This window comes from Dunckerocampus dactyliophorus, chromosome 18, assembly GCF_027744805.1.
Source record: "Dunckerocampus dactyliophorus isolate RoL2022-P2 chromosome 18, RoL_Ddac_1.1, whole genome shotgun sequence".
Classification (NCBI taxonomy): domain Eukaryota; kingdom Metazoa; phylum Chordata; class Actinopteri; order Syngnathiformes; family Syngnathidae; genus Dunckerocampus; species Dunckerocampus dactyliophorus.
Genome location: NC_072836.1, coordinates 18,819,662 through 18,835,820, shown reverse-complemented (window position 1 = coordinate 18,835,820; position 16,159 = coordinate 18,819,662). Strand labels below are relative to the sequence as shown.

Below are 16,159 nucleotides of genomic sequence, written 5' to 3'. Positions count from 1 at the left end.
CTAATGTATTAATGCCCCTCTGCGTCTCATGCTGTCTCTGTGGCGGGGTGTCATTGAGCTTGCAGAGGATATAATTGGCACGGGCCCCATGTGGCACTCTGATGACACTCCGTGGTATTCAAGGGCGTGCTGATGTAAACAAACACGCCGATGCTTTAAACACACAACCCCCCTGCCTCGACTGTTCTTGTCTTTCCACTTAAGAGCCATCCTGCAGGATCCCATGATACTCATTTTCTCATCACGCTGATTCCCATCTCACGTCCAACACTCATCGTCTATTGATGGAATCGCACATTCTCTTCTTCTACCTGTGTATCCTAACCCTTCTCCCTCTAACGGTGATTGTATGCAAATGATGCCCCACAAATGCAAATCCGTCTTAGAGGAGGCCTTCCAGTGTAGAAGTGGAGCGCATCCCTTTACTCCGTGACAGAGGGGACATTGTTTGTTTGCGTGAAGGTTACCTGAAGTGCTGAATGAGGATAACATGTGCATGCTACCTTTTATAAGACACTGCAGGGAGTCACTGCATGGGGGATGCCACAACAAGTAGGGCACAGACTCCCATTCTTGACATTTGCTTGTTTATGTTTCATGAAGCATGCATATTGCTCATAGATAGGCATGTACATAAGAGACTTACACATGTTTTGTCATGTTTTAGCATCTACCTCACCAGCAGCCGTACCAGAAGTTAAAACCCGTGTAAAATGTTTTAGCCTCAACCTTGCATTGCAGTTGCTGTGCTCACACTTGCCCAAAAGCAGTGCACCCGTGGGGGACATCAACAAAATGTGAATCACCCAAACTACCTCTGAACTCATACTGTAACATCAGCACTCTACAGGACTGTTAAAACCAGAGATTTGAAATAAGTCCAAAATAAGCTTCCTATCATTTTTGTTTTTGCATGTAGAGCAGTATTTTTATGGTTACATAAAGGGTGCATCATCACTTTCGCATGAATGTAGCTGGGATGCTTCCATCTTATATTGCACATTTCTGCAGAAGGTTAGAAATGTACCTTCAAGTTTAGCTTCATCCAAAAGAGGCCAACGGTGTTGATTTCCTCAAATGCAGAGAGCATACGTGTTTATTAGAGGTAAGGCATTTATTACAGCAGTGTTTTACAACCTTTTTTGGTTGCTTGACAACCATGCTTGACATTAGAAAACACTCTCACCAAACAAAAATGTATGAGAAACTGAAATTTCTTCTAGTTTTTGTTGTTCTACATTTTAATTTATTAAAAAATGATAATACAATGCATTATAATAAATATACTTTGTATCAAACTCTCAAACTTTCTTTCCCTTTCTTCCTCCCCTGTCCAGCAAAGGCACGCTCTCTTCTTGTCAGTTTTCCCCTAAATTCACCTATTAGCAGCTATTTCAATCATGTCGCTTTTCTGGAGGAGAAAAATGGGGGCATTCATTTGAAACGAGGCCTGTATTTGTTGAAGTGGTTGACGTGCCCAGTGATTATTGCGCCACCGGGGGCTGTGGTTTGAGGAAATATGGTAGTTGTTCGTGTAAGAGTCATAGGCACTGTCCATGGTGCTGAAACGACCACTCACTGTTTACATCTCATCAACCTTCTTCATCTCATCTATATAATTCTTATTTGTACTTATTCCCACCCTGTTGTTATCACAACCACTATCTCACATCTCCACTTGGGCATCACTAAACTCACTGGCTGCTTTATATCACGGAAGTAAAGGGCATAAAGTGCGTGCACTTGTGTATGCCTGCCTGTGATGTGTTCAGGTGATGCAAGCTTGGGGTGCAGTTTGTTGTTTGTATGTATACATGCAACCATCTGCGAGGAGATTGTGAGTATGGGGGTGTGTAAAACTGTGTGAGCAGGTGTGCATGTGTGTGTGGAACAGGGTGGCTGTCCTGAGGGCAGCTCTCCACACTAGAAGAGAGCAGAGCAGAGCAGCAGCTGACCAGCTGTCCCCCTCACAGCTAGCAGCATGTTGGCTCTTCTATCAGCTCTCTCTTTGCTTGTCTCGCTTCACCCCTCCTGCTTGACCCTCTGTTTTTTTTTTTCTACCTTCATCTTCTCTGTCCTAATTTGCTGATTTCTACTTTTGTCTTTTCACCCCATCTCGCTCCCAAACAGTCTTAAAATTGTGCATCCGACAGTTTTTATACCACTCTTCATCTCTTACGCGGTATCAAAAATACCTCTGCTTCAAAATGAGCTGAGAAGTGGGGAAAGTGCATGCTTGTAGGAAACGAGGATATGGCTCCGGTTTTCATTTGCTAAAGATCTTATTTGGTGTATTTTTTGGGGCTAACCAGGAAGGCACGGTAATCTTCCCATATTGTTGCTGCTGCTGCTATCCCTGCATGATATACCTTCAAAGCTGTTCCTGACTGGGCAGACACTGGGTTGTGCTCCAAGTGAAGAAGGCATCCACGGAGGCAATGAAAGTCATTTCCAATATAATGCTGCAGTAGTCACAAGACTGAAGGCCATTTGCAGCATGCATGGCAAGGTATGCTGCTCAGAATTAGAAAATCAGTCTCAAAATTTGCCAAATTCCGCTGACAAAAACAGGCGTTGTGATGAAATCAGGTGGAAGGGAAAGAAACGGAAGACGATTAAACGGATCACAACAGTGCATGGTATGCTGCTTGGAATCAGAACATCAGGATAGATTGTCATGACTTGGATCTATAATGATCCAAAATCCACAAATACAATAAGAATCACTCGCCACTTTGCGGTTCACTCTATCGTGATTATTATTATTGTGGTCACCAGGCGTCAGTAATATTACATTGATGAGACATTACCTGACCTTAACTTGCACTGCATAAAGTCAACCATAGATGCAGAATGTAAAAAGATCTCCTCCCTTTCCATGTGGAAGTGGTACATATATGTTGTCCTTCTTTCCCGCACAGTTTCAAACCCTTTCTTGCGGTTACAATAAATCATTGGGAGGCCAACTAGTTAGCTCGGTAGATTGCTACAGTATTGTTAAAGAGGTGGCCGTCTCTTGTGTGCCTGCAGAGATCTCGTAGCCTGCGTGTAAGAGCTGCAGTGTGGTGTGAACAAAGATAGCAGTAGTGCAGCAGTGTCTATTTTACACATGTAGTGTATGTGTATGGCAAATGGATGTCAGACTGGTTACTCTGTATATCAATCAAGTGACAAACGTTATTGCGAGGCTAGATGATTGACTGATGTCGATCTTTTTTCATGCCAAGCGATTGACTCACATTATGTTGGAGACACTACAACAACAGGAACTTTCCCAATGTTAATGTGTGAGTTATTATGTCTTATAATCACTTATCATGTTTACTATATTGGGTAATAGGAGTGGAAACGCGACGATAGCGGTGTTATTTGCTGTCTAGAGGGCTTTAAAGTGGTAAAATACGCATTTAGAGGGTCAAAAGCAGGTTTTCTAGGCTCCAATGACGAATTTATTAATCGTGAATCCTACTTGGCAAAAATTCACTAATCCCGGTCGGGTCTGGAACCAATTAACCGCGATAAACGAGGGACGACGGTTGAGAGATTGAGCGGAAAGGCCTTGCAAGTGCAAAGAAAAAAAAGCTAGATGCTATCCATTTGCAGGCAGTGGCTATCTGGGAAGGTGTGCAATTTGAGACTGATTCCGATTGGGATTGTTCAGGAATTGATTGCTAATCCAAAGAACAAGCTAGCGGTTACTTCTCCCTTTTCAGCACAATCTAAACTGCATCTCCTCAAAGGAAGCATCCTCATCATTTCGGCAAAATTCAGTCATTGATGATCATCAAATGCTTTGATTTCATGTAAACCTTAAAATGGGCTTCCAGCATGATAATGGACTCTCTTTCACACCCCCCATCTCATTGGCCTGTAGGATGAAATGAGTTTAATCGAGAGGTAATTGTGCACAGACAGCTGACACAGCAGGATCAGGTAGACTTCATCCTGCTGCCCTCGCTGTCATTACGGTGTACTGCACCTCTATGCCGCTGCCAACAAGCAGTCATTCTTCCTCCACGGCCACACTCAGTAGTATGATCTGAGCCCAAAAATCGATCTATTTATCATGGTGCTTTTAACTGAGTTAGAAAGCGGGCGAGAGAGAAGGAAAGCTCACAATTAGGGAGCGGGAAGAGTTCATAAGAGCTGAAATGATAAACTTGTATATTCTGTGTGACTCCTTCTAGTGGTTTTTGTGCATCACAATTATCCACAAGCGTCTTCTTCTATTTGGAAATAGACACATTGCTCATTTTTTTTCTATTATTTTTTTACCCGGATTGTGATGTTATGGAAGTAAAATAGAGTGACAAATGAGTGTGAGAAAACAGAAGGACGGGGAAGAAAGGAAAGTGCGCTAATAAGCACGGTATGGGGGTGAAAATGAGGCCAAAATGTGTTTATAGCAGTAAGTGGGAAGATGAAAGTAAAATGAGTCTTTTGTCTGCATGTGTGAATAAACAGTGCGTGTGTGTGTGTGTGATCACTGGAGGTTGGAAAATAAGATCATAAATTATAGATAACCAGCATATATGACATGTTTTCTCTGTGCTGATGTTTATGTAACTTTCCTTTAGTGGGTCTTGTGATGCGGCTATATGGCATTTACCATACACCCATAAATAACACCTTAACATACACCCTGACCAATATGTATGACTAATGTGTTTAACAGTGAGGGCAGATGTGAGGCAAGAGAGACCTTTTGTCCTTTAAAAGAGAAAAAAAGCATCACCAGTCATCAGAAATGAGCCTTCAGGAAATACACTCATTAGTTTCAGTCTCAGTCCACTGGAAGCACGTGGGCGTGTTAAGCACGGCTGTGTGTATGCGCTTTGTGGAGCACAACTCTTGACATCCCCGCTTTTTTTTTTCTTTTTGTGGGGACATTGCTTTCAAAAATTGCTAGAATAGTGTGAGCGTTGTCAAATTGTCTAGCAAAAGCGCAAAGCAGATGGGACACTCTGTGGGTCGGGGGCCAGAATGCGGCTAATTCCATCCCGATTAAATAGAACCTGTCTGGTCGCCTCGTCATGTCTCACAGAGACACAGCTGACATGATCTGTGGGTGTGTCAAACGACAATGGACCCTCTGAAGTCACACATGAGCCGTCGCCTGATTTCTCTGCAAGCAATTTCTCCCATAAGTACTTCAAATACAAATACTCTATTCCAGGGTCCAACCGTTTACATCCTTTACTATTAAAGTGTAAAAAGAAATTAACCTGTGTTAATGTAAAATGTGGAAGTGGAATTACCGTATTTTCTGGACTATAAGTCACTCTGGAGTGTTCCGGTATTTACGATGGAGCTATCATTTCTTTATTTTTATTTTAGGAATGCTGTGGCGCTGCTCCTAACCACATTACATTTACAAGAGAGGACGAAGCCCAAGGGAGGGGGCAATGTTTACACCGACAAGGAGCCAAACTAAAGCTACAGCTTTCAGCTGAAATACGTCTTTTAAAATTTTTTTTTAAAAGAATATGGATAATGTTTAATAAATGTTATAATAAGAAGCCAATTTTAATATGTGAATATGACACTTGGACGGCTCCTGGTGTGTCGAAATATATCAAACAGCTGCATTTTAACACCAAAACTTAACTTAACCATAACTTTAGCTTTTGTATTCACAAATGAATTAAAATAGATCTTTCGTTTGTATAGTTACTCAGTGGCTGACACAGCGGCTACAGTCTCAAAGCTAGACATAATCAGTGTCCTAATTAAACAACACTGTTGTCAAAAATACGACATATTATAGTTGCACATTACTTACAGACACATAGTCTCCACGGCAGAAGTGTGTTACAAAGTACTATGGAATAAAACTCACCTGTATGCTCTGTAGCATTCAATTTGTGTGCCTAACTGCTTCACAAGCATAACTCAATGAATTATTGCGGCCAATAGGTGGCACCAAAAAAAAAAACAGCCTTTACCCCACTTTAACTTAAAGGCAGCCCATGTTCAATTATAATATATATTGTGATATATAAGTTGCAGGATGTGAGATTATTTCAGGTAACTTCTGGTCTATAATCTTCTCTTAACACCCCGTGTTGAGACTGGTCTTTTTCTAGAATCGGAGTCATAAAAAAGCCAAAGAAAAAGCCAAATGTGTCGTTAATCTTAGCTAATATGAGGTTTTGCATGTTCAGGGATAGAAATGCGAAGTTTTGTGCTATTTTACAGGCATATTTTTCTCAAAAATGTCGGTCAAATTCTGAATAGTGTGACCTTAGGTGGAGTTGAACTGTAAAAGTTCACTGTAGGTCACAAAAGTATTCGCACAAGTGTGTGTGTGTGTGTGTGTGTGTGTGTGTGTGTGTGTCCTTTTTCAATTGTGTTCCATCCTTCCAAACTAATATTAATAAACAAAAATGTCCAACTCTGTCTTGTCAGTTTGTGAGTAAGCTTTTGTGTGAGGACTGACCGTTGTTGGAGCGTAACGCCCTGGCCGAGATACCATTGGTCCCTATAGGGTGGTGAATACCGGTTCCATCCACAACTCCCGCCTCGCCTGGCTGCTTCAGCAGCTCTGTCAAAGTCCTGAGGAGAAGAAGAACATTACATAAAGCAAACACAACTAAGACAGAAGTGAACATTTAGATGCTACCTCCAATAAATGCATCTGATGCGATCATCCACAATAATAATGTTGACATATCTAAACATTTCTATCATCGGCCCCATGATTTTTCATCTCCATAACCACCAAACTATAAGTCAGAGAAAACACTTCTTTAGTTTTTGTCAACAAAGTGGAATCAAGGATAAAAAGGAATATACTGTAACTCAGTATGTTTGCCAATGGGAACGTTTCCTCATCTTTTATTCTGTGACGCCTTTGAACACGTTCTGATGCCGTCTTGAAAACTAAAACATAAGCAAGAAACAGTTCTACCCAAACCTGCGGCAGGAAACAAAGCAGCTTGGAACGCTGATGCCAGATGGTTTTATTTTAAACACGTTAAATGTTTAATTTGGTTATTGTGCTTCATCCTCCGAAATTAGCACAACCTATTTACTTTTGTGCTTCCTTTTGACATTTCTGTGTATTTAGTTTGAGTTAGCCAACTCTTTATTCTGTTCAACCTTCCTCCATTTTTCAAAACCTTTTTTGCACAAGAAGCTAATGAAGAATTGCACAAATTAAACAAGAGATATTAGACATTGCATGAAAACATAAATGGACTTTTCCGCACAAGGTCGGGGAGTTCATTGGAAGCAGCCATAATTGGAGAAAGCCTATTGTGAAAACTCATCAAAGCATGGAACAACTTATTTTTTTCATTTTAACGCTGGTTTTATGAGAAAGGAAAAAGGAAAACATAGCTCTTTTTGACCACATGGTCTTATATGAACAAGTATACGGAAATACATCGCTACTTTGCGCTTCGGATGTCACGGCTTCACTTTATAATGGTTGTTCAAATATATATGAATGAATAAATCATGCTGTTTCATTGTTAAACACGGCCTATTGTTAGTAAAAAAATGCATATTTAAACAAAAGTTACATACTTTTTGCCTGAATTAAGCATTTTCAGCATAAACATGGCAAAATGAACTTCAATACAAATATAAGGCATTTAGAAGATGCATTCATTGTGATGATATGTAGTGTTCCACCCTGGTCACTAGATGTCAGCATTGTTACTGTAATATTTGGTGGGACACACAAGCGCCAGACTTTATCGCCAGAACAACAGGCTTTTATTGCAGGTTTGAGTGATCTCACAACAGGAACAATAATCCCAAGTAAAAATCTCGAATAAAATGGTTGACTGTTGCGGCTGTGACCCACCAAAACTCAATTCTGAACACCCGAACACATTTACAGACACATTTCTGTCCTCCAGTGGGGTCTGACAGCAAATAATTAAGAACCACTGCTCTAGAGGAACATTTTTTCCATTTCAAAAGACCAGCGTGAATAGGAAAGTCCTTGAAAAAGGGACTTAATACCACTTCTAACAATAACAGTATGGCAAGTGCAACAAGCAGGAGTTTCACAGCAACAGCTGCAGCCAATATTTTAAAGCATATGCAGAGGTAGATAAAGCTGCAGTATGCTGACCATCTTACAGTTATTTGCTTTGGTAGACCTAAAAGTTAAACATCAAGATGCGTGAATTGGAGCATTTATGGTTAAGAAATATGTAATGTATTTTCCAAAAGCCGCTGTTTCACTCTCTAACTACCACACTATAAAATACTTCTGACTGCTACTCCAATTCAAATCCCCCCCCCCAAAAATTTTCTGGTATTTACAAACATTAAAGCTAAAGTCGGGGAAAAGTTCAGCTCAGACGGAGTAATCGCTCGTGCTAGCAATCAGTAAACTTTATTTCCCGACTTCTCACACCAGCATTAAAAGCTTAATATCAGTGTGAAATGATTCCCCGTAGTTATAAGAGCAGTAAACATAAAACACGAGCAACAGCAGTAATAAAGTGCAGTCACAACACTGTGACCTCTGAGATTTAGTCCATACTGCCACACTTCGCCACACATGCACAGCTGTGGGGTTTGATATCTGCATGCATGCGGGGCCAGTAGACCAGATTACCATGTGTTCCGCATTCATCACAAAAATACGTATGGTAATACAATAAAAATGTCTCAAAGACATCATATTCTAGGAATGCAACTTGTACGTAACCCAAGGACCACCTGTATATTCAACTTTTGTTGCTACAGAATTGACCCTTGAGAAGACGTACTATAAAATAAATGGTTGCTGAAATGTTACTAAAATAAAAAAGGAGGTGCACAGAAAGTAGTCCTTAATAGTTCAAACGGGGCAACTTCCATGCAAGGCAGGTGTTTGTGGAAAAGCGCCTGCTGAATAGTTCACTGTCGTACTATAAGGATTATATGAACAAACACGCCGTGTTTGTTATTGTAACGTGTAAAATTAGTTGCAATGAGGACAGCGCTTGTGGTGACATCCCATACAAGGACGAATGCACTAGTGTGAGGGGTGCAGACGTCAGGAACATAATGTAGCCATGCTCTCACTGTGATCTCGCTTGCCCTTGCGCTTTCTCGTCGCTCGCCAGTTCTCTTTCATCTTGTTAATATCTGTCCACTTCCATTCCATTCCTTCATCTGTCTTCCGCTCTCTTCCCTGCTCTCATTTTCCATAATAAAGGGAGCTGTGTGTGCTGGCTACTCTCTGTATGGCCTCCCCTCCCCTCCCCTCCCCTCTCCTGCAGAAGGCTCACAAGGGCTTGTTGTTCTCCGCGTCCCTCTATCTTTCTATGTATCAGTCTCTTCCCTCCTCTAATCCCGGCTGTAACATCGGCTGACGTCACGCTCCCAGCCTGTCCCACCCCCTGCATGTTGTCGCCCCATACTTCATTTTCATTGCGGCGGTGCATTGCTGGTTCTGGCCATCCTGAACTGTGCCCCCAGAGTCTAGTCTGTCTGCTGCTCATCTATTGATGTTTTGGTGGTTGGTGTTTTGTCTTTTGTTCCTCCACTTTAGTATGTTCTGACCTCATTCTTTTTCAAGCCTGCAATATTAGTACTTTTCAAATAACAGTTGATTGAAAGAGCTATGCAGAAGCCTTAGTCCACCTCTAGTTTTCTTGTTTTTAAAGACCTCTTTTTTTCTTTTTACCCCACAGCAGTCATGTTGACTTGGGAAAACTGTACATACCGTATTTTTCGAACTATAGCCGCACTTTTGTTTGCATAATTGCATAGTTTTAAAATGTTAATTCGTACGGACTGTCATGAACCAAGAAGTGAGTGTGCTAGGCTATTCAATGGATTCAGTGATGTGGAATGAGATCGAGAACTCTGTGAACTTGCTAACCGGTATCTTGCTTTTTGGACTCGCTGGCTTATTGTGTTAATTTAGCCTATTCAGCCACGTATGTTTTTATACTATTGTCTACCTGAATAACTGCTGATGTGTTACATTAACTGTTGCTTTGAGTGCTGTTATGTAGTTGAATAACTTGCCTGTCCAGATTAAATGTCTGTTGTTGGTCTCGAATTGTGTGAAATACATTTCTTAACAAATGTGTCTTATAGTCCAGTACGACTTCCATCCATCCATTTTCTGTGCCGCTTATCCTCACTAGGGTCGCAGGGGTATGCTGGAGCGTATCCCAGCTCACTTTCTGCATGTAAAACCATAATTCTAAAAATATACAAAGGTGTTTTGTGTTAACATTTTTGGCTTTCTGGAGTGGATTCATTGGAATTACATGATTTCTTATAGGAAATGGGATTTGGTTTGAGTATGTTTCAGTTAGAGTCAGACCTTCTGGAACAAATTAAAGACGCTAGCCAAGGTTCTACTGTATCGTCCACAGCGACCAACATGACACTAATCAAGTCAGCGTACGTCTCCTGTTTAAGCAGCAATATTATTGTCCTGTTGTTACAGCAGTCCAGAAACTCCCAAATAAAGTAAACACCCATCTTATTGTGCTGTAGTCATCATGTAAAGCACATACTCACCCACTGAATGCTATGACAGTTTAGAGGTCAACATGACCTTCCTCTCACATCCTGTAGATAGGTGATGGATAGATGATAGCACTGTAAATGACACGTAGTATTTCAAACACAAATGTTTTTGACAATCTGTCATGTTCCATCTGACTGACTGTCCGCTGCTGCTGCTGCTGCTACTACGACTACGACTCATTTTTTTTCTGTCCATATGACACTTTGTACAACACCCTGCCATGGCTGGTGTTAATGGGCTTCATGCTTTTCCTTTCACTGCTTCATTCTAGGCAAGAGCACATGCATGCACCCATTTGAATGCCAACCGGGAAAAGGCATAATAAGTCATGTCACTGAGCACGTTGAATGTTTACGATGCACAATAATTGCTCATCTATTCTTGCTGAATCAGTCAGTTCATATTTACTCGAGTGTGGATGTATTTGCATCACTCTGACATCCGTGATCATACTGATGCTTAGAATGCAAAAACGGGAGCAGGCTGACAATTGCAGTGATATTTCTGTTGATAGGATGTGGCACTTGGTAACAACGTGAAAGCTTAAATGGTTAAACAGCAGAAAACAAAGCAGGAGAACAGGAGATGTGACCAGAATCACATTGCGATGTGCTAATTAAGATTTTCTTCTAAATTCTAAATTTCCTTAATGAGGCTAGTTAGGCTGCTTAATAAATGTTTGCAGCATTGAATGTTGAAAAAACCCCAAACCTTAGTTTTTCGTGGCGAGCCATATTTGTACGCTACCAGCGGCAGTGTAGTGGCTCAGCGCAAACACTTAACTTGCTTGTTGTTGTTATGACATGACCAAAACCTTGCATGATTAATTCATTCACCCACATCGCCCCCTCTCTCTTTCTCTGCAGTCATTTTTCCACAGCAGAGGAGAGAAGGCAAACACACTTTAGGTTTGAAATTGCATATCAGAAAGGGCGAAGGAGTCAACCACTGTGAAACAGCTGCAGCGGTGCATCACATCCGCGTGGTGGCTCGGTGCTAGTTGTGTAACTAAACATGCACTACTCTCCCGAATTGCCTAAGAGCGCTTGGTGCTAAAAATAAAGCGAGAAAACCACCCCCTGGCCATTGAATAAGACATTCACTATTGTACTTCACACACAAACACACTAGTTCCTGGGGGGCGTATAATATAACACAGCAGTTTGGAGCTGAATCACTCCTGGCTGTCACAGCAGGTTAGTGCGTAGTAAACGCCACCCACAGATCATTCCAGGGGCCACTAACGTGGATGAGAGCATAGAGGCTCACATACATTCCAGTTATGGAACTTCTGAGGCCTTTTTGTTAACTTTTAAACTTTAACCTCTCTCATGTCTCCCAGGTGTGGGGCAGACTTCTGATTTCAACGCGTCAAAGGAAGTGAAAGTGAAAAGTGAAATTAGACATCGTAAAATGCTCAGAAAGTGGCGAAATGCCGACCGGCGTTGGCCACATGCTCGGTCTAAGTCGCAACCAGCATCAAGCCTCAAGACTGCGTCTTTCAACATGTGAACCGTTATGGTCTCATTGAGACGTCCTCTTCCCAATAAGTCTCTGTCTCCCTTGCAACGCCTGTTCCGGTGTGCAAGACAACCACAATCTTGTGTTGTTCATATTTTTATTCCTGCATTTTACGTCTTTCGTATGTTCTGTCAACAGTGTGAGTGACATTGGTGTTAATTTAAATAAACATTTCAATAATTTAAATAATGAATAAGTAATACGTAATTTAAAAAAGTAAAAACAAGAAAATGTATGCTCAGCTGATGACCTGCAAATTTTGTTTTTTAGGTCTAAAAATAATGTAAGCAGAGTAGTAATAGTACAATAGTAAGTAAAAACAACACGACACTAACATACCAAGCAATAAGGTGTACATAACCTTCTCTTAAAGGAAAACTGCACTTTTTAAAAAAAATTTGCCCATCATCCACAATCAATACGTGAGATATGAACACATGTCTTTCTCTTTTCTGTGTGTTTTAAAGATGTAAAGACAGATAAATACATACGTATTCCTCCTATGAAGTTGTCTGAAAAAGTCTCAGAAAAGCGCCAACAAAGCTATGATGTGACGTGCGTATTAACCTAGCTACAGCGACATTGTTCTTATTCTTATTATTAACATTGTTACGTCCATCGAACTACATTCCTAGTGTAACGACATTAGCCAGAACACACTGGCTAGCCACTATCTTCACCACAGACTCGTTGTAGCGCGTCAGCGTCGTGCTCGCAACGCCTCAGACACGACCAAACGGTCAGGCTACATACTCGAGATGCCGTCACTGCTGCTGCGTTTTTATTTCTGACTTCGGAAAAGTTAGCACTAGGTGTAGGCGTTGGTTTGTACGACGTTGCTATGTGAAATCAATGCGCCGAGCAAAGATGTTCCGGTAATGCTTAGAATGGCCGAAATAGGCAAAATACTGCAAGTATTACATGTTGTCATGAATGTCTCTGTTACTACATGGCCACAGCATGGATATAAAACCAGAAAACCTTGTTGGAGGTGTTTCATTTGCGGGCTTTGTAGGCGGCGTAGGTGTTTCCCATTACGTGCACTGCTGAGCTGTTTTTTTTAATCTATTCTTTTTTTCATCTTTAAAAGCACAGAAAAGAGAAACACGTGTTTATGTCAAGGATTGTGGAAGATGGACAAAATTCCAAAAAGTGCAGTTTTCATTGAACAGTTTTCCTGAAACTCTCTTGTGAGTGTTGCAAAAAAGCCAAAGAAAAAGTAGTCTAACAGGTATCTAACCATCACATACGTGCTCACTCACTTCAGCAAACAAATGCACACACACAAGGTCGATTCACCAAAAGTAGGCTAAGTAAACGCTAACCCTTAACACAGGCTAGCGCGTGTCTCAGAGGGTCTGATACACTCGTCTGTCGGGGCAAACTAACAATTTTACATCCGTATACACACACACACACACACGTGCACACACCAGACACACAGTTGTGCAGTGGCTGCCAGATAGTGCACCCTTGTAGGCTTGGTACAGAGCCTGGATCTGTCTCCCACCCTGCTGTATTCCTATTAGAGCTGACAGCTGCCAAATAATGTCCCTTGGCATGGCTGAGTCGACCGCCATGCCAGGGCCTGTTTGTGCTCATGCACTGTCTCTGAGCCACTTACATGACACACTAGAAGAGATTCCAAAACACGGTCTGCCTTTGGGAATCAAATGGTGGCCTGATATTCACAAGCGCACCCTTTCACCGGCTTGTTTGAACGGACATGAACTGAAGTCATGAGTGCCGCCTGCATTGAGCGCTTGATGTGCAATTCTCCACCAAAATGCTGGGGACAGTAAGCTCACTGACAGTGAGCAGCCACAACTCTTTTCTCTTTGACTAGCTGTGTAGCTTCCTGCATAGTAGTAAACAATGGCGAATGACTGAAGTGACAGCCACGTATTATGTAAGTGTTGCTCCACTATTTCTTCTGTTATGGCGGACCTTTTGGTGATTTACAAAGAAAAGCTGACCAATCACAGCTCCGCTCTTGGAGGAGCACATCAAGCTGGAGCATAATTCAGGCTTAAATCATCCGTCAAAGACCAAAAACGGTAGCCAGGATTAATTTTATCATCGCTATACTTCAATAATGTAACAATTACAACCACGGAATTTCCATTTCACCTACTATGAAAAATGTCACAACATACACAGAATAGAAGATCCTTGCTAACATCTCTGCGGGTTCAGAGAACGAGTCATCTATTCTATATTGTGCCCAGCAAATGTAGCCTGATTCTTCAGCTCAATACAAGAACAAATGTTGCAGAGCCACCAGGCGTTATTTGGTTTAATGCATGCTTTTCCACGGCGACTGAATGACAAAAGAAGCCAGCATGCTGGAGGCCATGTGAACCACTAGCTGGCAGGGCTTCAGTGCTGAGAAGGCGGTGTTGGTAAAGATGATGTCACAGAAAATACCATATGTCACATTCTGAGTCACTGCCTCCACTCATTATTTTTTTGGGGGGGGTGGTTTGGGACTATTTTAGAAACAACAAAGATTCATTTTTGCTCAGGGGATCTGTTCTCAAACATTGCGCAGCGTGACGCACACACAGCCCACGCATGAATATGCCTACACGCACACACAAATGCAATCCTAGCCGAGCACAATGCACACCTCCATACACATTTGTCAGCAGAAAATCAATCATATTGCCAAGCCTTTGGCGTTATTGATGATAATCAATAACGCCCTGATGGTGCTGTGATTCACTATCATCTGTCATTCCACAGAATGATATCGATCTGTTTTTATCAGCTGTCTATTACCGCCTAAACAGCTCACAGGAAGAATAAACAGACATATGTCAATGTTCATTCTAGGTTTGGGTTATGTGTCCTTCATTTCTGTTTAGATTTTCCTCCAGCCAACAGTGCAAATAGTTTGGTGTAATGCAATGTTTTAGCATCAAAAATAAGCATGCACCAACCGGCCACTATACTATTAAAAACTCTGATGAGATACAACACAAGAGCTGTTTAAGAAGTTCTGCCTTTGATCAACACTACAAAAGAGGTATTACAGTAATCCAGCGCCACTTTGTGCTTCGAATTTTGCAGCTTCACTCTATCATATTTTTTCAAAAATATATGAATTAATAAATCAAATATTATCTTCTTTATGTTTAATATGTCTTCTTTTCTCCTATTATGTCTACTATATTGGCTAATACAAGTCTAAACGGGGCTATAGGGGTGTTATTTTATGTCTAGAGGGCTCTAATAATGTTATAAACTGTATTTAGAGGGTCATAAAAAGGTTTTCTATGCTCTAACCACAACAATATTCAATTCACAAATAAGGAATCCTACTTCTCTGTCGGTTCTGGAACCAATTACTGGCGATAAACCAAGGATTACTGTACTGTATTGATCCAAATGTAAGATAACGCTAAATATACTGTAAGATATTAAACAACTGGTATATTGTAATAACTGAAAAGAAATCATATTTGTAAGGTGCGCGACAGTTGTTTGATGCCTCTGCTTCCTCTGGTGTATGAACCACTAGTGTGTGTGTGAGTGACAGGAAGAAAAGCTCTGACTCGCTTCAGGAGAAATCGCTCTGCACCACCTTGCATGTATAAATCTCTACACCCTGAATATAAGACTGTCCATCTCAGCGTCAGACTTTCCTGTAGGGAAGAACAAATATTCTTGCCTATTGGGATTGATACGCCTTATATGCATTGTCCTGGGAGCTGTTTCTAACATTTCCTCATCTGTAGGGCGTCACTGTACACCCACTCTCATGATTACAATCCCCACGCACCCTGGGGAGATGGTGAGAGGCACTTTAGCTTGCTTCAAGAAAACAGGGTAAGCAATAGCCAGCGCTAAACTCACGGTGAGCTTGTCACACGGTGAAATGAACATGGCTTCATTAGACGAAACACTGCTTACAATCACGGTGGCAACACTAGAATGACAGATGTAACAGATAAGTAAACACACATGGGCGGCTACTACTACTACTACTACTACTACTAGTACTACTACTACATTAACCCTAAAACACGCAATATCACTCCCGTCTGTGGGAGTGCTTGTGGCTTCCCAGCATGCTTTGTGGCACTTGTTTTGTAAAAAGTCATTGTTAAAGTCATTTGTTAACATGTTGTATCATGGTCC

At 41.4% G+C, this 16,159-nt stretch overlaps 1 protein-coding gene across 3 annotated transcripts in view; it reads right to left on the bottom strand.

Annotated features, from left to right (window-relative positions):
* The window catches only part of LOC129170955 (protein shisa-8), an 84,210-nt gene that overhangs the window by 44,449 nt on the left and 23,602 nt on the right, over positions 1-16,159 (bottom strand). For all 3 annotated transcript variants that reach the window (XM_054759136.1, XM_054759135.1, XM_054759137.1), the window contains one exon: positions 6,440-6,555. In XM_054759136.1, coding sequence (XP_054615111.1) covers positions 6,440-6,555 — 116 coding nt within the window. The remainder of the gene's footprint in view (positions 1-6,439; positions 6,556-16,159) is intronic.